We start from the raw sequence: 24,422 nt of genomic DNA, 5'->3' as shown, positions 1-24,422 counted from the left end.
CTTACGCCTTTTTCCTTCCCTCCCCCAAGAAGACCTGCTTTCCAAGCTGTTCTCTATTCACTGAGAAAACTCCCTTCTCCCTGCATTTAAACATTGACATTCCAAATAGGATATTTCCATGTACTATTACTCTGGAAAATATTTTCTTGATGAAAAATTATGATCTCATTAAAAAAGAAAGTCATCAGTCTTGTAAATAAATGAAATTACCCACACAATAGCTAATCAACTTGCAACAGAAAAACCTAACATATAAATACCCTAAACCTTATCCAAATCCAAGCTACCCTCATTACATGCAAACAGTTAATCTCTAGCCACTGGGATACTCCCATTAGCTTTTTTACCACGTTACAATAGAGGTGAGCCTGGTTAATACTTTTTACTTGAAGATACAAAGAAGAGTTAAATAAGAGCAGGGACTCTCTCTTCCTACCATTCACAGTCCGTACGATGTAGAGTCCTGTGGGCACAAAGTGCCGGTCATCTCGGCCAGTGTAGGACAGCCGGGGTATTCCCCCTGAACTCTTGATGATTTTCATCTCTAACCTGAATGTTGAGAGAAGGCAGTAACAGAGATTCCCTGCTTCTTCCTTTACCATCCTCTTGCACACAAGGTACCACCTGCACACTCTCTCCAGAGTGTCACAGTGAAAAGTTGACAGTACTGCACATGACAGGACAAAATCATCCCCTCCTGGAGAATTCAGCCTCTTGCCTCCCCCTCCCACACGTGGCTAGAGAAACCAGCCAAAGCTGTCTAGATCAGGTAGAAAACTGAGGGTTGCAATGAAAACTCTGTGATGATCTACCACACGTAATTCAACTGGGGTTCCCATGAAGACACTGACAGTTCTGCACACAAATTCAAGCGCTGTTGCTACTCCTACTGTTGTAAAGCGCATTGGCCATATCTATGGCATCAGGATGATGCTCTGAGTCAGCAACATCTCAGAAACAGCAGTGACCGGCTGCACGAGCTCTAACAGCTCTTTCTCCAGGACTCCTCAAGCATAGATCAGCACAACCCTCCTATTCCTGTCCACTGGTGGCTGACAGCCTCAATGGGCCCTGAAGTCTCTTATTTGTGCCAGTCACTTACCTCACAAAAATCTTCTCCATTTCCTCCAACCTGTACACTTCCTTCACTCTGGGGGGAAAAAGGCAAAAATGTGATTTAAAAAAAAAAAATTAAACTGCCCTCTTTTTCTGTCCCAGCTACAGGGAGCTGCCAAACAGTTCATTTTGTACAGCATGAGGTGGTCAGACATGACTGAGGTTCTCTCTTCTCCTCAGTCTTATGCTCCAGTGCCTCATTTTTCCTGGCTTGAGAAAACCTGACACCTGCATGCTCATGGTGGGTTGCTGTAAGCAGCACACCAGTGTCCTTGATGCTAAGGAAGCTGTGCATTTTTACCTCAGGCTGAATATACAGAAAAGGAAGAACAATGAAAATCGGGCGCTTCTGTTTTCCCATGAGGTAAACGCACCAAGGTCAGCCCCCGGCAGGTTCTGGCCTCAGCATGCTGGTCACGCAGTAAAACTAAACTGCCTCATCTTCATCATTATTATCCTCAGGGACACCACAAACTCATTAGTCACCATGAGGTAAAAACAGCTGTTTGTTTGTTTGTTTAAATCAGTAAAGATGATTTGGAGTTATTGTTCGTATGTCAGACTGCTTTTGTTTTTGCTGTTCTGAGACACCGTAAGACAATCGGGAAGTTTCAAAAACACTGCCTCTGATCTGACACCCCAGCCCCCATCTCCCACACACTGCTACAAGCATCAGGCTTCAAAGAGCACAGCTTGAACACCTTTTCACAAGAGCAAAGAACCCCTCTACAACCCCTTTCTACAGCTCTCCCCAACATTTTGAGCTCCTTCCGTTATTGCAACTGTCTGTCTTGAGTTTGAGATCCCACTCATCTTTCATTAAGCCACTGAGGAAAGCATCCTCTTTCCCTTCCTCCAGCTTCTCTCACAATATCACGGCACTTCCAGCTTCTGAAACAGAAGCTGTTTTTTCCACAATACCTATCTGATACCCAGCACAATGATGCTCTTATGCTTCACTGTAGCAGAATTAATCAAATGGAAGGTCAGGAGGCAACCAAAGCTGAAGCCCTTTGTCAGAAACTTTCTTGGGATTGTAACTAAAGCCTTCTCCTCAGGCTAAGCATTTGGAAACTGTAAGTGCTGATCAGCACTTCATTTATCTACTAAAAATCAGCATCCCTGTTCTGCTGCTGACCCTTCAGGGCAGACGAGGACATAGAAGTCTTTGCAATGATTAAGCTAACTGAGCGCTAGACATACTATAGCACATATTTGAAGTCAGCACCAGCCAATCCACCTATGATGAAAACATGACTGTCTGATATGTGAAAGAAGGGCACAACTTTTCCATTATCAACCTTTATCTCAGCTATTTTAAGGGCTTTTAGCCTCCTTCCATTGAGCATAACAGAACTATGAATTTCAGCTTGAAATTTAACTCTCTTTCAGTTCCTTATCTTCATCCTCCAACACACTGAAACCAAAGCATGCCAGGCTGAGGGAAGGAGTCATCACTCACCGGATGGGGTTCATATCTGGCCGGCTAGGTTTAGAAACAGCTTTGACAAACTTCTCCGCCAGCTGAATCCTGAATGAAAGCGCAAGGAGAATCCAGCAGTTTAGCAAGATCTTTGGCACAGCAGGTAGGTAACAGTTTCAGCAGAATAACTGATTAGACACTTCAGTACATGCTAGCCAAATGGATACTGAGCAAGACTCTTATCACCCTGCCCTCCCAGTTCAGTGCCCCGTGATACTGGCTTTATCCATTAGGAATGGGTCTCCACAGCTTCCTCTACAAGCCCACATGATGCTGAACACATTGATGTATCAGCAGGAAAGTAGGACTAGTAGAGACATCATGTCCCTGGGGAAGGAAACAGGGGCTCATTCCTTCTCCCTCAGCCAGTTATCAGCTATGCTCATTCACATTCCCAGGATGCTCAGTTCACCCAGACTGTGCCTGGTTCACCCCAGACGAAGAAAGGAGCTAGACCTGCCCTCATACACAGAGAACGTACAGTTGGAAAAGGCTATATGCACTTCAGAGCGGGTTCATTCACAGTTCATCTTTATAGCAGTGTTTCAGCTGAATGCACTTGTCTCCCCGTGCTCAGCATTCTGCTTTTAGTGTGAATGCTGTTTCCCAGTCACCTCCTACTCATGTACAAGAAAGAAGTTTCTCCAGATCCTACATACCTCTGGTTGAAATGCTGCTTTCGAACATCATTGCCATTCAGCACCAAGACATCAAGGATGTGGATGGCACTGATTTTTCGCTGGGCTTTCCCCTAGGGAGGGCAATACAGAGACTTACTACTCAGACTGTTGCTATTTCAGCTTTGATTTATAGCCCTTTTTTTTTGACACCACTCTCTTCCAGCAAGAAAGCACCTTTCCAGATAGCAGAAGCACACAAATTCCCTGCTGCCCATTGTACAGTAACATGCTATCCTCCAAGAACTGGTGTATCTCAACTACACCATTCTGTTTTGGGAAGAGAGAGGGGGCAGGACCACAGCTGCCATCAGAAGTGCTTTGTGCCTTAACAGGTACCACAGCACAAAGCCCAGTGCACTACAGCATCCTTATCTGAGGTACCAGAGGACAGGCAAACTCCCAGGCAGCAATATCTTACACTGTGAATATACCATGACAATCTTTTCCCTAAGGCCTGAAATCACTACTGAGCAGTTATATACCCAAAGAGCTGCAGAACACATTAAGACACATTGGCAACGTCATCTGTGGCTGCACGTAGGACAACAGCAACACATCAGGTCCAAAGTGTTTTCAAAATAATATTAAAAGCTCGTATCTCTAGCACTGGACAGAAAGAAGGAACTTAATCCAGAATAGTTTCTCTAAAGATCATATGCAAAAAAACTTGCACCTGGCACAGATGGAACATTTATTCTGCAGTATCTTACAGAGAATAGGCAAAACTGCTCATTATATTTGCAGCCACTTGATAAGGGAGAGAATAGCCTCCTACCTCTCCTTTCAGCTCATGAACAATCTCCACAGAGAGAAGGGTATCTCGTGGCAGCTCAGTTTTCAAATCCAGCTTTGTCCATCGATCTGACTGGCGACCATCCCAGGTGTAGATCTGTGATTTCTGTGTGTAGAAGGCAGAATCAAGATTTAGCCAAAGCTTCGTGAGGGCAGGGGTGAAGGACAGACCTCTGACCAACTGTAAAGCAGCCCTCAGAGAATCTTTTTGTCCTAGGCCGTCACAGGCAGTTTCTTTGTCAGAAGTTTTAAGGAAGAACCTTAATCTCTACAGCAAAGGAACAAAACCACTGATTCTAATCAGCCAGTGACTTTTCCTACCCAGACAAAGAACCAGAAATAGAACACCTTTAAAAGGACAGTGAAGATAATTAGAGACAATAGCAGGAGTACAGGTCTCCATGTAGGCTGCAATTACAAAACCAGGGTTAATTAGTGTGAAAAGCAGCGAAGTCAGGAGAAAGAAACATAAAATAACTAGCAGTCCCAGGAACCACTGATGGGGATCCTTTCTGGCCTTTGAGGACAGGAAAGGATGGGATGAAACTGCAAGGCAGTATAGTAGCATTGAAATGAACCAGCAAAACTCCCAGACTGTTCTCAGCACTCACCCCTAGACCCAAGAGGAACTTCTGCTCACTTCCAGACACCATACACCGGTAATCTAACACTTGACGAATTTTCTCCAGAGTAGTGGAATTCAGAGGAGTGGGTTTGTAACTGAAGGTATCAATGTCCGTGCCCTAAAGAGCAAAGTATGGAAAAGGCAAATTAGACACAACACATCAACAGGTAGGTAAATGCAACTTCTACATGAAATGATAACCCAGGACTAGCTTCTTCATCTTTTAATTCCTCTGGGGGAAAGTTCCATTTGTATGAAAGGACTCAGAACAAGCTTCTGAGTAAGGTCTCACCTGGATCAGCTCAAAGAACTTGGATTTGGGATCTGAAGATGAAGGAGCAACACGAGCCTGATCAGGAATCTGAAAACAAATCACACAACTGATAATAAGCGTTATTCTTTGGCACATTCATAGAAACCTTTCTGGTTTCAACACACAACATAACATCCTGCCCCCTGAAACTCCCACTCTTGGGATTCCAGTTGCTGGAGAGGTCATCTGGCAAGTAAAACGTCTCACTGGTTTCTAAAATTTAACGTTGGCATACCGCACCTCACAGTAAACAACAGGCAACTTCAGAAAGTTTCAGGCTCAATCTTTGATTTCATGCATGTTTTGATGAAATACTGTTTCATCAGAGACACATGATTAGCCTGTGAAACTGCCATATCTATGGCCCCACTGCAGTCAAAAAGTTCAGGAAAGAGAAACTGCAGACTCATAAAACAAGACCTTTTGGAGAGCTCTGCTGCTTGGGAACTAGGTGCTGAGTTCACTCTGTGTACAACAAAATATTTCAACTGCATCAAAGAAGCCTGCTCAGTTAAGCCATACACATAATGAAACAGAAACATCCTGTTTGCTAACATAAACAGCTTGAAACAGTCCCTGACTTTCCCACAAGACAACATATTAAATCTCTGGCTAGAAAGTCTTGTCTGTACTGCAGCTCCATTCTTGTTTCACCACAGCAAAGACACCTTCACAACCTCCCTGCTTGGCAGCTGACTTACCCCCCATAGCTGGAGACACTCCTTTCGGATTTCAGCCTGCCGTGGCTCAATCAGAGTCCTACAGAAAGACAGCGGACTGTTAAGATGGTAAAACCTCCTTGCTCTTGCAGCATTACATATTCCAGCCCTATAAAACTTGTGTCTGTCAGTGTCTGGCTTGGGAATGACAAACATCCACTGTTCCTCAACAGGTTACACAAAAGAGGATGCTGCCTTCCCTCCCCACCCTCCTCCCATCTCCAATCCCCATGTTTAGCTTTGTTTCATGGTCTGCACTACTGATTAGCAGTCACTACCCCATCTCATGAAAGTAGCACTGGCTATCAATATTTTCAAGAAGTTACATATTTGTATGAATTTATGCTAATCTCCAAGAGCTGGGTACATTGCCCTATTTACAACTAGCAATGAAGACCACACAAAAACCAGTGTCAATGTTCGGATTCACTCTTAGATAATTCCTGACTACCAGATTCACTCAACTTTCTACTATGTATTATCTCTGAATGACACCTCAACAAAGAAGTCATGCCAGAGAAACACCTAGACATTGCAATGGCTTTAGTTTTATGTAAAAAATTTCCGTGATAAGCTTCAGGTAATTCTAGGTATGTAACTTTGATGCTTTGAATTGCCCCTGGAAAACGAAGAGCTATGAACCACACCCAGCTTCAATGGTTACTATAGAATCAAACATACCAGCTGGGAGTTACTTTTCTGCTTACATTCCTGCTAAGAAGCAGGCCCACTTATGGTAAATCAGAAATCATACAATGCATGGAAGCCTTCTCAACAAGGGTGATAATAGACCATCAACTTTCAGGACTCCTCCAGCCACCCACACATTTCTGCAAATAACTCAAGCAGAGACACAAACTGAGCTGCCTATAAAGCCCTATTCTCTTTCCTGGCTCCAAAGGCCAAGCCAAGTACCAGCTCAAATCAAGAACACATTAAAGGGCAAAGCAATTCATTTATAGTAGGTTAATTCAGTCCTCACCGCAAGTCAGAAAAATATACTCACGTGTCTTGAACAAAGGCACGAATTTTGGCTAGTGCCTTTATCTGAACTTTGCAGTGGCTGAAAGAGAGGACAAGTTTCAGTCAGGGAGCAAATTAATCACCACCAAGATTGTTCTACGGTTCAAAACAAGGAAGAGTGCTGGGACAACAGGAGGAAGCCACTCTGATCCTCAGAGCAAGGATGGATCATTGCCAACATGATTCAAAGTGACAGGAAGACCACTGCTAAGAACTAGGCAGTAGCCTCCTTTCTTTTCTACACAGTACTCAGAAGCCAAACAGTATACAGCATTTCTCTCTGCACAGGGTCCCTCTGCCCTGCTAAGCCTCTCAGGGAGCAAAAGCAGAGCAGTGTAGCAGCATCAACAAGAACCTCCATGGGTGCAAGAAGCTACAACTGAAAGGCATGTTGGTTAACCTGCCTACAGCCAGCAGCCCTCATTGCCCACGGGCACTCACTTTTCATTGGACTGGACAATGTAATCGTAGAAATCCTGGTCGCCTTTGATCACGTTCAATGGGACAACAAGATTCACATCCACATCAGAGTTGCGCAGCTGGTTGAGTCTGATGTTCACCATGAAGAGATAGTCCCGCACGTCATCAATCCCTAGCTTTAATCCTTTGCATATCACGTACCTATAGAGCAAGGCAGAGGGATCATGTGGGTTCAATTCTTCCACACAGCCAACTTTCCTGCCACATTCCCATTATCAGGACAGTTTCCCAAATCCCAGGAATTCTTTCCTCCTGGGTATCCCTAGGAAGGTGCAATCTTACTTGTCACAAAGTCATTGTACATTTTTTACACTCTGGAAAGATTGGGAAACTCAACCCTATTGAAAAACCCCACAGATCTCTCTCAAGAAGTAAACCAATTCTGTTAAACTTGACAGGTACAATGATAACACACATAATATGCTCTAGCTTTATTGGAAACGTAGTTGTCTCATGCAAAACAGGATTTGTTATATATGCAGTTCCACTGCTTTCTCCCCAGAAGGGTAATTTGGCAAATATCTTCTTTACCTTGTCGAGCGTCGTAATTTGGTAAGCATCTAAAATGTTTCCTCCTCCGAGACAGTTGCCAATTGAGGCAGGTCACAGAGCTTCCGCTAGACTTACCCAAATCCGTCTACCACTGTATTTAGAGGACGGGGTTTCTTCACTAGTCCCTCATGACCAAGAATCTCACCTCTCCGAGTTAGCTGGGCGGCTTGTCACAGGTTTAAAGATGCACACTCGCTCAAAGCAGCAATACAGCAAATAAACAAGTCCCACACTGAATGGAGTGAACAAGTCAAAGGTTTTGCAGACAAAATGTCCTCCTGGAAAAAAAAAGAAAGGAAGCACAGCGATATCAGCAGATTATAAGGAAACAAGGAGATACCAGGCACCTCGGTACCTTTCTCTTCTGCAGAACTAGTAAGTATTTCTGTACAATTAAACAGCATCTAAAACACATTCATGAAGTGGGACAAATGGGGCTCCATGAACCATCTTCCCCATATCTCTGCAGCAAAGAGAAAAGCGTTTCCCTGACCAGGATCAAGTCAGTATGCATGCTGTCTCACAAGCAAATCTTCTATCCACCCCCCACCCTCCCCTTCCAGGCCCAGACTGTGCCCTCTGGCATGGCAGCATGCTATGTAAAGGCCTCAGTGAAGAGAAGCTCCGATATGTGCAACAAGAAACCTCAGGCTGGAGAAGAAAACTAACAGATGTTACCTAAACAGAATAACTCGCTGTCTAGAGAGAAAAGAGTCTATGGTGCCCCTTGCCTTCAAACAAGATTCCCAATTTCCCCAAGCAAAAACCAGTCAGTCTTACAGAACCATTAGCTACCCAGACAGGAAAGACTTAAGGAAGGTTGCTCTTTTTACCGTATCACATTTGAGACTACTGCTAAGTAGATCATTGCCTCAGGTACTTCTAAACATAGGGCACAAGATAAAAACGCTCATTATGTTATCATTTATCTTCTGCATCAGTGCCAAATGCTAACTAAACTCAGCAGAAGAGAGGAGCCATCAAAATCAGATAGAGCTGTAATGTCCATCATTTGGCAATGATGAGGTACAGCTAAGACAATGCGAGACATCGTCTTGTTCCGATCAGAGAGATGGCAGATTTAAAGGAGAAAAGCCACAAATCAGAGGTAAAGACGAACTGGATAAACACCACACTCTGTTCCAACCAGCCCGCTAGAATATTCAGAAAGCAGTTGGTCCAGCCAGTGCCATAAAACTCAGATACACTGTCCAGTTATCAAAGTAGCGACCTTAGCCCAAGACAGCTACATAGCATAACAATGTAAGAGCTTTAAACCAATGCATTTTACATCAAGCTTTTGATTAAAAGCAGAAGAGACACAGATAATCTTATCTTTCTGTCCCAGTTCTCTTAGCTTTGTGCAACCATATCAGGTTGTACACGCACACGCTCAACTCGCCCCACTGCAGAGCGGACTTCATGGCATGCTAATAAAAACTCTACAACATCCTTCCACAATGCCACTCCCACCTTAGAGAAGGAGGAAGAAGATTAATGGCTAAAACATACCTGTCCGGACAATGGACAGTGCTGTAAGGAACTGGCAAAGCATGAGCTGTTTGCTTAGGATTTCTTGCAGATTCTCCTGACCCTCCACTGAGAAACCCTGCAAAGCACATAGCATGTAATTAGTATTTTCACAAATCTGTTGGTCAAGCAAAGGATTCTGTATAGCTACCTCATGGAATCATGATAATTTATGTTTCTTTACGATAAAAAACACTGCCACCAGGAATTTTAATGGCAAGCCTTGAAGAATTTGACATTGTAACTATGGACACATGTTGAATATCCTACTATATGCAGACTGAGGTATCAGTTTTGGTCATTAGTGCAGGAAGAAAAAGAAATGGACCAACCCCATCAGCCATTAAGAAATGCACTCCCTTGTGATCAGTATTGTCCAAAACAAAATTCCGGAAAGCAGTAATGTTCTCTGGGCGAGTGATGTCTCCATCTCCATCAATCCCTCCCTCTCCTACAGGGAAAAGAGAAGACAATTACTAACATTTTTGCAAATACAGACAAAATATCAGTATGTACAGGTGATCTATTGTATTCAATCAGTCAGAAATTACACAGACCTTGATAGGCAAATAAACATTAACACATTCCCTTGTTCACCACCAAAGATGCTTGTTTATTTAGGAAAATTATCCAGATTGTGTGGTTGGGGATAAACAAAGCCATATAACAACCATGCTCAAATGATGAGTTGTACATTAGCCTCAGCAAAAGACAAATCATTCACTGCCCTCCCGAGATGAGAACTGACTACATGACAACATTATATTCTCATCCAAGTAGGAATGACACACAGCTGAACCTACTAAAAATCTAAGGTTCAATCTCACTGCACAGCTCACCTGTTAATAACACATTTTTACAGACAAGTCAAAACTATTTACATTGTAAATATTCTACATTCTACTAAGAATTCAAATCATTCCAAAGAAACACCATACTCTATTTCCAAACACAGTGTAATCTGGAATTTAAGAAAGCAACCCCCAAAAAACCCAGTGAACAAGTTCATAAAGGGAGTAGGGAAAGGGAAATAGGGTTTGTGCATGAATGTTCATACAGTTTTCCCATATGGCTCTTTCTAAAGAGAGGTACATTGCCCCCCAAGTTGGTGTTTTAGAAAGCTGATCTAAGGTATATTCTAGAGCTCACCAATTCTGACTTTGAAGAAGCCTGAACTTCTACTTGGTATTAGTCCCTATAAATCTTCTACAACTACAGCTTCTATTAACCGAACTGGAGGACTAGAAGGCAACAGAGATCAGGATGCATGATAGTGCTTTGAAAACTAAATTCCTCATCAATCATCCTGTCAGCAAGTGAACTGACGCTAGAATTTGTTACCATTCTTCACAACACAAATAACACGCCAGTCTGCACCCTTCCCATCACTGGAAGAGTTTGTACGCATCTCACTAGAGTTTATAGCGTAACAGACAGAAAGGGATCAAGGAAATGCATCAAAGTCATTGGGCTATTCATTTCTCCAGATATCTCCTTCCCTCCATAAGAGCACCAGTTTGCAGTGAGTTATGAAGATCCAAATGCTGCAACCGTTAGAACAATGTATTTATCTGCCTTGCTGCCCTTGCCATGAACCTCCTCTTTAACAGATCTAATCCTGAAGTGCTAACAATTCTCCAAGAGTTCATGGTCAGGTGTCAAAAGTGGCAGTCAAGAAGAGTCAAGAGTGGTGGAGGGGAAAAAAAAAAAAGCACAACAATGGAAAAGCAAACCCTCTTCTCTACAAGACAGGCACACTCAAGTTTCCTTTATACAGTCTGAAATAAGCAGCAGGAATACTAGCAATCCTTATATTTCCCTCCCTATTCCTAGAGGCTATGCAAATAGAGGGCTCAAAGATATCATCAAGCTTAACAAGTTACCCTCCATGAGGTGAGATGCAGAAATTTTCTATGTACACCTGCTTAGCCTGTCTCAAAGCAATGTAAAACATGTTACCTTAAACCTCTTTGAATTAAGAAGCTCATTTAGTCACAGTGATTCAGATACAGCCTCTAGCCCAAATCTGGTTTATTTATCCTTACTAAGAGCCCACAATCATCAAAGCAGAGCTAGGGAGGTCTGACACAGAAGCATACTGTCAGTCAGGCAAGTAAGGTTTCTATCTCTAGCTCTGCAAACAGATCTTTGGGCAAGTCAGGGGGCTGGAGCACCTCCCCTGTGAGGACAGGCCAAGAGAGCTGAGGTTGTTTAGCTTAGAGAACAGAAGGCTCCAGGGAGACCTTATAGCAGCCTTCCAGTACTTAAAGGGGGGCTACAGGAAAGATGGGGATGGACTCTTTATCAGGAAGGGTAGTGACAGGACGAGGGGTAACAGTTTTAAACTGAAAGAAGGTAGATTTAGATTAGATATAAGGAAGAAATTCTTTACTGTGAGGGTGGTGAGACACTGGAACAGGTTGCCCAGAGAGGTTGTGGCTGCCCCCTCCCTGGAAGTGTTCAAGGCCAGGTTGGACGGGGCTTTGAGCAACCTGGTCTAGTGGAAGGTGTCCCTGCCCGTGGCAGGGGGGTTGAAACTAGATGATTTTTAAGGTTCCTTCCAACCCAAACCATTCTGTGATTCTATGGTAGGTCATCTCACTTGCTGTGTTTCACTTTATCAGTGAAGCAGGAAAAATATTGTCAAGCAATCTTAAAGCACTCTACAATTTTCAGATAAGCAAAGTACTCAAGTATCAACTATTACAATGGGACACACATTCCCTGGGCAGACTGGAAGTGCATGCAGAAACGTGACTTCGTATGCAAGCTCACCAATCTCAAACCCTTTCTCAGATGACCCTCCCCTTCTACCTTGCAAAATGGTTCCCTCTAAACAGGCCTCTCTTACATGCCCACACTGGTGTCAGTACCAGCCCTGCTCCTGATACAGAGGCTGCAGCATAAGCAAAAACATCAGATAACACTCATGCATATGCTACATACCATAGTAAGGTTCAAAGAGCTCACTGGAAGCAGAATAGAAGTCCTCTAGTTTAAAATCATTTGGTCCTTTCAAGGTCATGCCAAATCCCTTCGCGTGCCACTTCCGCCTCCACAAGACGTACTCGGAGAAGCCTCCAGGACCAGCACACACATCAGCAAAGTAAAGCAGCTCTGCATCTCGCTCCTTTATCAAAGGCCTCTGCAAAAGGAAACTGAGGAAATTCTACTGACCCAGTAACAGCGCCCATCAGTCAAACCAGACACACCATAAACTGCACTGTTCAGTCAGAGAAGTCTCTTTCAAGGACCCGTTTTCCCAACTAGTATCCTAAGGATTTTCCTTTCTCCCCACCTTCCCCATTCTCTGAGAAAGCATTGCTGTTTGAAGGTTAAATAGAGGCCCTCACCCCATGGAAGTCCTTAGGGTTTGTAAACATGTAGTCAAAGACATGGTCCATATTTGCCATCTTCATTGCAGCCCTGTGAACACATAAACAGGGACCTATTAAGTTTCAACCTTGGCTCCCAAGGCTGAAAGCAAACATAAAGGGGCTACACTACCAGAAGTTCTTCAAACCTGTTCAGGAAGAAAACTCCACGGATCATCTCATAGGGGTTAGACCTTGTTCGGGCTCGACGCATTTCTTCTCCATCCAGCTCATCAAATACACTCTGCACAAACAGAAACAAAATTGAGCTCAACATAGCACAGGCTTGAGGGACAGGAAGGCACAAGCATTTCCTATGCTCATGCTTCTCTCCCCTTAGACAGCAACCTCCGTGCAGGGTTTGGTTCACCAATATAGACCATTTTTCCATCACATAATGATACTTACTCTTCTTCTAAGCCACTCCAATTCTTAAGAAAATTTAGTGACACTGAAGAATTCTGTACTGATAGCTCCAGAGCCTGATAATGTGGTTACCCCCCTCCAAAAGCAGTTCCAGCCTAATGTATTTCTCTCACACATATACACACACTCATATTCTACTGCAATTTACAATGGCATGATAAAATCTAGAAGGGAAGACAGAACACACAAGAACAGAGAAGGAGCTTATTTCCTTCATTTATTCAAGTCTTTAGCCTTTCAGTAGAACTAAGAAAGGGAGACTGTTTTCATTTATCTCTTTGAAGGCTGAGGTGCAAAACAGATTGCTGAACAGACAGTAACAACTAGGATGCTAGGTCATACCAGTGGTAGAGAGGTAAAAGAGGATGTTCTGAGCTCTTGCCAATCACTTAACTATGCAATCCTCTTCAATTATTTATTTCACTTGTTTCTCCAAAACTTCAGTTCCTCTCTAAAGAAGGGGACTCACCTTGCACTGCAGGACATTACGTAAAAGCTCTTCACTACAGAACTCTGTTTCATCTTCAATCACCATCTTCCTCTGGAACAGGACAAGAACACAGATGACAATAGCAAACATGGTATCAGTCATCTCAGAATGCCACATGTATCAGTAACAGATGAAGGCTGCCAGCCACATACTAGACTCTGTTAGCAAAAGCGTAGCCAGTAGGCTGAGGAACTATTCTCCCCTTTTAGGCATCTTGAGACCACATGTGGAATACTGCACCCAGTTTAGCACTCCTCAGTACAAGACAGACATACAGGAGCAAGCCCACCAAAAGGGCCACCAAGATGACAAGGGTGCAGAAGCGCCTGGTGTACAAGGACAGACTGAGAGAACAGCTTGTTCAGATTGGAGAAAGGGAAATCCTATTGCCATCCACAAGTACCTAATGGCAGGAAATAGAGAAAACTGATCTAGAATGTTAGAGATGGACAGCAATAGGACAAGAAACAATAGACACAACCTGCAACACAAAAAATGCCAATTGGCCCTATGGAAATTTTCTTTTGTCAACTGGGTCAAACACTGAAACAGATGCCCAAACAGGTTGTGAAATCTCCATCCTTGGAGATAACTCAAAATTCAACCAAATAAGGCCTTGAGCAACCTGAAGTAGCTGGACCTGTTTTAAGCAGGAGGCTGCACTAGCAATCTCCAGGGGTTTCCTCCAGCCCAGGTTATTCCACAACTCTTTGACAAGGCAGTTTTTTCAGGCTGAGTAGTCCTGTGTCATCTTAGGTTGGTAAATACTGAAATCTAAAAAAATTACCTTCCCCACAGTCATCCACTCCTTCAGCTCCTGGGCATCAGGGATTTCTGTGGTACACTCAAGGCACCAGTCCACCTCCTCGTAGGCACTGGGCTGCAAACACAAGACATAGGAAAAGCCAAAGACGTTTTTACTAGCAAAATATAACAACTAATTGCTTCCCAAAAGTTTGCCTCCTAATCCTAGCATAAGGGGTTATGCCATGACTTTAGGGCCAATCATAGAGTTCTTTTTCTCCTAGTCTAAAACATGGCTTATTTGTTTGGACTTAAAATTTAAAATAAAAAATACCAAAAGAAAAAAAAAAAACCTCCACCATAAAAAAAACTCTCACCACTTTCCTCTCATTAGAGTCTGATGAATAATCAAGACAAAGCAAAAGCCTAGTACTCTCAAGGTACATTTCAGAGACACTGCAGGACAGACAGTTGCCAAAAAAACACACACTTCCTGATGGTGCTTTACACATTCTTTCTGCCAGTTCTTTCTGAAAGGCTCCCTCATTCCACAACTTCATTCAGGCTTCGAATAATTTTTATAATCTTGGGAAGGAATTGTTTTAGCAGTTAAGATCAAAGTGATGCTACTTCTCTACAAAGAGAGGCTGCTAAGATCTACTAACCTTCTTATATTTATTACAGTAGCATTATCCACAAGGGTGGTAACACTTAACTGCTGTGAGCTGTAGAAACACACTGGAGAACAGGACCTAAAGCAATGAGCCTATAGAACAGGTCTCAAATTCCTGGCTCGCAAGCAATAACCTCTGATATTATTTTCAACTGCTGAAAACAATTCAAAGAATGGAGAGTGAAGTACTACAACACGCACCATACATAACTTGACAAGTATTGCTGTCCTTGACTAACAATGGCCGGGACCTTCTGGCTTACTCTCCAGTTGCCAGATCCCTACAATTCAGTGGTTTTTTTCTTTTTAAATACAATCGCACCAAGTAATATCAAAACTGGGCTTTACTTTCCTGACAACATCTACTTCTATTTCCCGGTGTTATTCCTTGTTGAAAAGCTTGACAAGACACGGGAATACAACATCCAATTTGGAATATTAAACACACTCAAAAAACTCTTTTTTTTAAAAAAAAAAAATCACCTATTACAGGCATGAAAAATGATATACAAAATAAAAATGGTAAACTCAAAAGAGCTTGATAACAATTTTCAATCACATTCACTACTGCAAACTCGGAAACGAATCCTACAGACCACAGCAACAATCCATCTGAAACCAATTTTGTCCCAGAACACTGATACACATGACAGAAAACAAGTTTTGCCATGCTGTTCTGGGACAAAATAAGGCCTGGGTTCACCCACTAGAGCCACTTAATGGTAGCTAGTTGTATCAGACAACACTACACATCATTCCCAGAGGGCAAATCTGGAACACAGCAACAGAAAAGGGATTCAAAATAGGAATTACTTACCTCTGGCTCACCCTGCCAATCAATATTGAGCTCCCCATCAAATCCTTTGAGGGTCAGCCCAAAGCCTCTCCTTCCCTTCTGATTGGAGGCCTCAACAATATCCTTCCTGCCTTGGCCATATTTTCCCAGACCTTCTCCTTCCCGGAAGCCCATCTTGGCCTATAAAGAAAGCAAAAGGAGCACACTAAGGAAAGTGGACTTGAGTTTATGTGCTACTACTTGTGTCAAAGACTAGCCAGAAAAATGACACATCACCCTGAAGTGACTTGAAGGCATTGAGCATTTTTAATCTCAGCTGTGGCTTTCAGGACTTAATACTGAGCTCACTTCACTGAGGCAGGACACAAAAAAACTAGATCTGAAGAATGATGTTTGAGATGACAGCAAATTACAAAAGGTTCAGTAATGCGGGAACAGCCTGCTCAGAGGGAGTAGTGAGGAGCCTGGAGCCATTCATCACAGTGTTCAGTAAGCATGGAAGGTTCATAAAACAAAAGATGCTGGCACAGGAAAAAAATTCACGTTGTGATGATATTCTTTGTTGTGAACATGCACTCACATACATTTCAAGCATCAGTTAAATCTTCACATAAAACTCAGAGGAGGAATGCAAGACACTGCTCCTGAAACACATTCCCATCTCTTAGGTTAAAAGAAATATGTTCATCAACTGCTAGTTTTTCAGGCTTTTCTCTTCATAAATTTTAGCAGCAGAGAACAACAAAAAGCATGAATACAGTCAATTTCACTCCCTCTAGCATGCATCTACAAGACAATAAGTAAATAAAAGACTTAAGGATTAAGTTTCACTTTGAATGAATGTTATCCATATATTCCTTCCTGTGAGAAGCAAAAAAATATTGTTTATTGCCAATCTGTACAAGAAACAAAACAAGAACATCTGACAGGTTTTATACAAAGGTACATGGTGTTTTCCCATTGCCTTTGCTACCCAGTTCCAAATCACACTGAAATATGTACACCAAATGTGACAGCCACCGAGCCTCTTACACACCAGTTTCCAAGGACAGAATTTTGAACATCTAGTAATCAAGGACTATTTTCCTTTTACTCACCTAATGCTACCAAATCATTCAACCAGACTTTGATATCACATCAATCTTTATATTCAAATTTATGAGGCCTTACAAACAAAAGCCTCCCAAATTCAGTAGTAAAAGCTCCTGCATTGTGACCATTGAAAGCACACGTCCCAGTTGGCTCAGGAGAGAACTCTCCAAGTAAAAGACAGTCTTGTGCTAGAAACAGCAAACTGCAGCCCAGTGCCAAAAATGCATGTGGACAGATTCTGAATGATCAGCAACAGGGTTTATCTACCGAGAGGCACAATCAGCAACTCTCAGCCTCTGGATCCCATTGAGTTTTGAATTTAGCAAGAGCTGAAAGTTCTTTTTTCCGTGTAGAGGTATGATCCTGCTGGTCAGCAGCATTCCACCTCCTTGAAAGGGAGTATCTCCCTGTTCCCACTCCTAGTAGCAGCTAGCACTTCCCAGCTTCTCGCAGAAGACTGAACTTCTAACTTGGCAAAGGCAGGTAGAAGTTGGCCTACCACCACGGAAAGATTGCTGACCCCTGCTCCTGTGAGTACAGCACCAACACAGAACAAAAGGAGACCTGAATTCCGGTACAGGAGTCCCAGAATTCCTGTTGCATTTCAAGTAATACACAACTATACATCTCATCTTCTCTGCTGCCCTTGGAAATAACATTTTTGTTTCTCTGTTATCAAGAATGGAAATTCTTTCAGGACTATGAGATACTCGCTATACCACACTGATGAAGTCTGCATCAGGAAGTAAGTGTTACAGCATGCACTGAAAGACTCCTCTTCTCTACAGCCTACTATTGCCTTTAAACTTGGCAACAAGTTGCTGAATTTGGGACTACCATGAGACACAGTCAATCACTTTCTTAGAACTTCCTAAAAGTACTTTCTTCCCCATGCTAGCACTGTGCAATTAAGGGGTTGGCGATCACCTTCAAAGTTTAGTTGTCCCTGTCGCTATCATTCACAACTCCCTGCCTTGCCAAAAATTTCCGGTCCTACATAAAGCAGAGTGGCACTGCTTGAAAGAAAAAGAAATACCTTAATAATTAAGGTAATAATTCTACAAGGGTATGCCAGCCAGCCTCCAAGATCAAACAAATTCATGTCAATCACACAGTTTATTAAGGCCTTTCTAACAAAGCATTTGGTAACTCAAGCACTGCAAAATAAGACACAGTAGGACTCTTTTTTCCAAGCTCAGCAAGCTGCCTGACCCAGAGATCCTTCCCTTCACATTCATCTCCCTGCTCCTAGGTCTTGAACATGAATCAACTTTCTTTTTCAACAGATGCCCTTGAACCAAGCCGTCTCAGCCTCCCCCAGTTGCTCCTTTGCTGGCTCAAAGAAGCAGAGAACCCTGCTACAAGGAAGATCAGAATCTAAAACAGACTGGTCTTTTCACTTTGCTCTCATCAGGTCTTAATAGTTCGGTCCAAAACTATTTTGACCTACCATGAGCTTTTGGGAGACACTGTTATACATTGAGTAGCGAGATGAAGTACCCTCCACAAGTGAGTCTTGTTTGAATTCATTGCTGAAGACTGGTGTTTTTTCATCACTCTCACTGTCAGACCCACTGCTGCTACTGGAAGACTCTAAAAGCAAAAAAAAAAGGTGAGAAAAGTGAGGGTAAAAATAAAATGGAAGAAAGGCATCTCAGTAATCACATTAAGAACAACACAGTGAGACTCATTAAATCCTCTTAACACACACGCAGAAGACACTTCAGTATTTCAATGCACTACAGGAAGCACACAGGTGTAATATAAAATACCCCATGGAACCAACACCTGGTTATCTGCCCCTTTGACTCAGGGACACACACAACCCCTCTGAGCCAGTGGATTCCAGGCCCCACAAAGAGCTGGGCAAACCCCATTACAGCAGCAGGGCAGGCCACAGCATGACCATGATAGTACACTGTGGTGTGCCTGACCGTTGCAATGATCCCAAGGAGCTGAGAAAGTCCAGAGATTCTTTCCTAAGAATAATGACAATTACTGACACCTTGATAACACATACTGGATTTTCCTCAGTTTCCTACCTAACTACAGGTGTAAACACATCCCTAACTTAACCAAAAATCCACATCAAACACACGGGCATCTACCAAACAGCCACCCCTGCAGAAAGAAAAGAGTTGAATCCTTTAGTTCCCATATTAAACTTCAGTTTGACTCCACAACCCCGATCAGTAGCAAGGATCCATAAATTCACTACAGCAAATGAGACAGTTTTTCCACATCTAGAGTTTACTGATGCATACAAACCCAAGTGAAAGGTAACATCAGAAGACACTATTCTAGTTTTAAAACACCCTGACAGAGACAAAGGTTTGAGAAAGAAATTAATCAAGTCAATGGTCCAATGAAGGTAATAAGTACCACCATACGCAACAGGATAAACTTTTGTCACCTGAAACTGATGCAGCAGAGCCTTCATGGGCACCAAACAATGAAGCTCAGTCTATGCCCAGTTCCACACTGGAATCTGCTTGGGAAGAACCTAGGCCTGTATGAGCTGTATAGTCCTCACTGTTGATCTACAGTTGTGAGATGCCCAAACTTGTTTGCTCTGGACTGGATGTAACTGGGATCTGGGCAGGAATCATAGCAGTCATATCATTTGTCTCACGGCCTGCTCCACACCAGGTGGGTAGCGAGGGAGGCCCTACAACCCACTGAGTCCTTCCGCTTCTCCTGGGGCAATATCACTACGAGAATGAAGCAATGGCACAAATTTCCTTCCTGAAATTTGCCTAGCATGACATCAGTCATACCAAAGTTAATGCTGTGGTGCAGGCCATAGAGAGTACTGGAGCAGCAATTCATAGCCAAGCACAGCCACACTCTTCACTGGACCTCTGCCTCTTGAGCCTCCCTTGTTTGCTGAGTGCTAGAATCATTCTCTCCTACCTCATACAACTAGGAGAAGTTGAACTACAGAAGTTGCCCTGAGATAATGAAGAAAATTGTGGTAGCAGAGTTAATCTTTTTCTGTTTAACACTTTAAAAGGAATTACTTAGCTCTATAGAAGTGTTAAAAAAAAAAGACATTATAACTACCTAGAAAGAAGAACTAAACTTCTTACATTTTTCTGATTTAAGAAAAAACACAGACTATTTCTCTCCCAACATATTCTCTATTTTCCTGTTACGGAAAACTGAGCATTAGTGAAGTAACAGGAAACAACTGGAGAATTAGTAAAAGAAAAGCCATTACAAGAAAGTGAAGTGAAAATGAAAGACACTACAGTGAAATACACAACTGTAGTTAAAACCCTTCCAATGTGTGCTCAATCCCTCTTGCTGAACTATTGGCTTTTAGGATTCAGGACTTGTGTCCCCACATAACTACTATGCTAGAGTTCTACAGTATCAACATTTGAGGCTTCCAGTTCAAGACAAGGAAGGCTAGGATTTAACTTATGTTTGCAATATTAGACACCCATCTTGATCTTCAAAAACACCTGTCGCATAAGCCACATTTCTCTTTCCTTCACAAAGTTCTTAGATATGAACAGGATCACAAAGGATTTTGCTTTAGGGTCAGTTACTGCTTTCTGCTTCTCCAATACACAGCTTCAGTTAACTGTGCTGCCTGCTTCTGAGCCCTGTCTTATTTCCCAGAGGCTCATGATGTGCCTTGAACACAATACCCACTACATAAATCTCAGGAAAGTCCCTTCACAACTACTCTTGCTTTTAACATTTGCTAGGCCATGCTCAGCTGAGATCAGATCTCAAATCACCTCTCTCCCCCAACCTCCCCTCTTTCATTGGAAATCACAATGGGTGTAACAGACTATTAAACAATTAACCCTATCCAAAATGTTGTCCTTGAACTGTATCAACTTGTTTCTTAAACATTAAGGCTCACAGCCTATTTTGAGCCACGATGAATTCAATAATCAAAAGGGGGAAAAACTGAATTTTTTAGCTCAGCCCTGAGTGCATACCCCAGCTCTCACATCCTGCACCTCTAACCTCCCCACTCACCTCCAGCCTTGCCAGACAGGTATGTACACCATAACCTGTCACTACAACTACCCCCAAACTCACCCACTCATCTTCCATACACATCCCCTTCCATTTTCACAGCATGAAGGCTTCTTTATGCATTCAGGTCCTTTCTCACTAACACTTTACAACCACAGGAAATCCCACAACTCAGAAGTAGCAGGCAGGACCATGAAGCAACCTGAAGTACCATCCTGGGAGACTTTAAAGTGCCCCGCAACAGCAATACCAATTGTGTGGGGCACTTGCCTCCTCTTTGGTACACCCCAAGCTCCAGATAAGAAAGCATGCTCTGACTTGAGAAAAAGTAGGCAATTAATTTAGTTAACTCTGAAACCAAACACCTGAGAGCTCTCACAACTCCTCCCTCCCCTCAAAAATCACACTGAGCCAGCAAAAGAGATGGTGCTCCAATGTAGAAGTCCCAACCAACCTGCCCTTTGTATTCATCTCAATTTCTCCCACCTGCAAAAATGTGGTAAGATTACTGAATTTTTTTTATTATTACTTTTTAAACAATAAGCAATTATGATGTTTCTTTACAGCACAACACCCACAACTCCTCACTACTGAAAGTTTCCAAAACAGAAATAATTGCTGAGACTGAAAAGATTAATGCTACTCACATATTAGAAGAACCTTTACAGATTTGGACCATGCACTTGTCATCTACCTCAAGTTCTATTTTCTATGTCTGAATTCATACAATTCCCAGACCAAACTGTTAACATGAGATTTTTAAAAAGCTTAAAAAAAAAAAAAAAAAAATCACACCAATCCAAGGTTGTGAACAGAAATAATGCGTTTTGAATCCTAAGAGAGAGTATGCCCTTGAAGTTCAGGCTATCAATTAGGATTTAGGAGACGTGGGTTCAATTCCTAGTTATTATTTAGATTCTCTGCAGCAGCACACACCTTATCTCCAACCTTACCTTGAGTAGTATGATTACTAAATTGAGTTTCATCATCTGAAGTAGAACTGAGAGTTAATCCCAAGTCTTCTATCCTCTTCTTTTGCTTCTTTTGGGGGCTGCTAAACTCAGGTTCTGTCCTTCTCTTCATCTTTGCTGAAAGAAGATGATCACACTTGGTAAACATTAAGCTAATTAACCTTCTCCTGCATGCTGAAGGGTAAGGCGCAGCAGCATGCACGTGGCATAGATCATTTTAAGGACTATTCAGTATTATGCTTCTCAACTTAAGTTTGCTTTAGGTAGGAGTATTGGCTTCTTTTGAACCTATCTTTTTTAATAGCTGGTCTAACAAACACAAAATCTCTGCAGAAGCTTCCCTATTACTGATGACTTGAATTTCAAATCATCTCTACAACCTACCTACCATTAAATGCTAGTACAGGAAGTTAACCCAGACATCAGCACTTGGATAACTTAAATATTTGACAGTTGGTTACTACTATTGAATCAAGATTCATTTTACCCAAACACACCAAAAAATGAGGAAATAAGATCAATCCAATGGAGAACATGCAAGGTGGGACCAACTTCTCACAAGAGACTGGGATGACCTCTGACCTCACCTCTGCAAATGTTAATTAATAAAAGAGCTTTCCTACATGACTTCTATATCAGAACTTTATTAAATATGTGTACTCAAGCTGGGAGGTGTTTGTGTTCTTCACCAGGAATCACTGGCAAGATATCAAGCTTCTGGATGTGGCTGATAAAACTTTGCATAAACACAGCGAAAGGACTAACAGTTAAGACAGAGTTAATAGAAGCTAGTCAGGAAGGCCTACAGAGGACTAGAACCAAGGAAGAGGAAAGCAGGTGAAAATTAAAAGACACAGATGCTTAGAGCACTAGTTAAACCTCTCTGCTATTGATAAAAAGCAATAAAAACCTACTGGTGTTTATTATTCTACATAGGAATGCTGAGCTAGAAGAGATGCCCCAGGTCACCAATTCCAACTCTCTGTTATCAAACTTATTTCCACAAACACGTATGAAGCAGCTTAAGGCCAATTCCTTTATTCATCCGACAAAATCATCCCACAACTTCACTGAACTACAGCTAAGAAATCTCCCTTCTACCAGAAGTTCATTTACAGCCAACTCACATTTATCTGCTCATGTCAGTTTAGGGGCTGGTTTTTTTCGTTGCTTACCTCTAACAAACTGAGGGCAATTTTCTGTTTCTTCTGAGATATTCTCCTATTAGGTTAACACACTCCGTTCCCCACTGCTAGCATCCTCTCAGGATCTCCCCCCTCCCACGGGTCCCTCAGCACCTGTTTTCCTGCTGGATCTCAAGCTCCGCAGAATGAACCACAAGTCCAGCGGCACCCGGTTCCTCAGCAGACGGGGGTGGGGCTGTGAGGGGAAGCCCCTTCGGAGCACAACCCCCAAGGGGTTACACGATCCGCAGCACCCCTCCGATCGGCCCGCCGGCGCTTTACGGGCGCAGCAGCTTGCGCTGGTCTGACACGGCAGCCTGCGGGCCGCTCCGCAACCACCCGCCCCTCGCTCCCGTCGCACCGGCCGCCCCGAGGGTCGGTCCGCCCGCCCGGGGGCCCCGCAGCCCCCCTCTCCCGGTCCCAGAGGCCACGCAAGCGGGCGGCGGGAGCTGCCGGCGGCCGCGCCCCCCCACACACGCGCGCGCCGGGACCGGGGCCCGCGGACAGCGCTCTGCCGGACCGGGCGGCACTCACGGAAGAGGCGGAAGGAGGAGCAGGCGGCCGTGGCGGAGCGGGGGCAGGCGGGTCGCTCAGGCCAGCCCCGGCGGGCCCCGTCTGCCAAGGGCCCGTTCCTGCCCCGCCACCGGCGCTTTCGTTTCCCCGCTCGGAGGCGCCGCCGTCGCCGCCCCCGCCCCGCCCCCTCCCGCGGGTCCTCCCCAGCCCGCCGGCGCGCGGCAGTGACGCACCGCCCGCGCCGGCACCGAGGGGCCCGTTCCCGCAGGCGCGCCGCGGGCAGCCTCAACCCGAGAGAGGGCCCGGCGCCCCCTCCGCAAGGCCCCCTCGGGTCGCGGAGGAATGGCGGCGGGGCCGCCCCCTCCACGGCCCGGCCTGGGCAGCCCCGCCCCGCTCTACCCTGCCCGCTGCCGGCAGGGCGGGGCGCAGGCCGCGGGCAGGGCCCGGCGCTCTGGGGTAGCAGGTAGCCGGCGGCCTCAGTCCTTCCCTGTGGAGGTGAGGCAGGGGTGCATAGGGGTGAGAATATATCGAAATTCTGTGTGAAATGTTATATATCATTTTTGTAAATATATTGCATATGAAAATGTATATAAAGCGTTAACGCACAAATAATTCAGCCGCTGCCTTAAAAGTGGCACTTTCTAAGAAAAACAGCTTTTTTTATGCTTCTGAAGCAGCCCCCCCTTAGCGGCGACGGCCGGCAGCAGGCCCTGTCCCTGCTCAGGGCCGCTCCCTGCCCCAGCGGCTGGAGCTGCCGTTACTCCTACAGGCAGGGCAGGTTTCCCGAGGAGCTGCCTGCCTCCAGGAAAGCCGATAGCCTGCTCACCACCAGGCACGTCACCCTGAGCTA

The 24,422-nt window shown here is 43.9% G+C and overlaps 1 protein-coding gene across 2 annotated transcripts in view; it reads right to left on the bottom strand.

The window, feature by feature from the left end:
* Window positions 1–23,762, bottom strand: part of CMTR1 (cap methyltransferase 1) — a 28,662-nt gene extending 4,900 nt beyond the window's left edge. Inside the window, exons 1-22 of one of the 2 annotated variants that reach the window (XM_074863473.1) lie at window positions 23,594–23,762; window positions 21,858–21,992; window positions 18,359–18,501; window positions 15,838–15,996; window positions 14,391–14,483; window positions 13,583–13,654; window positions 12,837–12,931; window positions 12,667–12,739; window positions 12,260–12,458; window positions 9,646–9,764; window positions 9,296–9,392; window positions 7,929–8,061; window positions 7,193–7,372; window positions 6,735–6,791; window positions 5,711–5,768; window positions 4,989–5,057; window positions 4,683–4,814; window positions 4,055–4,177; window positions 3,259–3,350; window positions 2,579–2,647; window positions 1,103–1,150; window positions 437–549 (exon numbers count right to left, since the gene is read on the bottom strand). In XM_074863473.1, the coding sequence (XP_074719574.1) occupies window positions 437–549; window positions 1,103–1,150; window positions 2,579–2,647; window positions 3,259–3,350; window positions 4,055–4,177; window positions 4,683–4,814; window positions 4,989–5,057; window positions 5,711–5,768; window positions 6,735–6,791; window positions 7,193–7,372; window positions 7,929–8,061; window positions 9,296–9,392; window positions 9,646–9,764; window positions 12,260–12,458; window positions 12,667–12,739; window positions 12,837–12,931; window positions 13,583–13,654; window positions 14,391–14,483; window positions 15,838–15,996; window positions 18,359–18,501; window positions 21,858–21,987 (2,254 nt within the window). In that variant the 5' untranslated portion in view covers window positions 21,988–21,992; window positions 23,594–23,762. Of the gene's footprint in view, window positions 1–436; window positions 550–1,102; window positions 1,151–2,578; window positions 2,648–3,258; window positions 3,351–4,054; window positions 4,178–4,682; window positions 4,815–4,988; window positions 5,058–5,710; window positions 5,769–6,734; window positions 6,792–7,192; window positions 7,373–7,928; window positions 8,062–9,295; window positions 9,393–9,645; window positions 9,765–12,259; window positions 12,459–12,666; window positions 12,740–12,836; window positions 12,932–13,582; window positions 13,655–14,390; window positions 14,484–15,837; window positions 15,997–18,358; window positions 18,502–21,857; window positions 21,993–23,173; window positions 23,566–23,593 lie in introns of those variants that run through there. The other variant, XM_074863472.1, reaches the window with a different exon arrangement.
* Window positions 23,763–24,422: the final 660 nt, after the last annotated feature.

This window comes from Strix uralensis, chromosome 3, assembly GCF_047716275.1.
Source record: "Strix uralensis isolate ZFMK-TIS-50842 chromosome 3, bStrUra1, whole genome shotgun sequence".
NCBI lineage: Eukaryota > Metazoa > Chordata > Aves > Strigiformes > Strigidae > Strix > Strix uralensis.
This window is presented reverse-complemented; position numbering and strand designations above follow the sequence as displayed.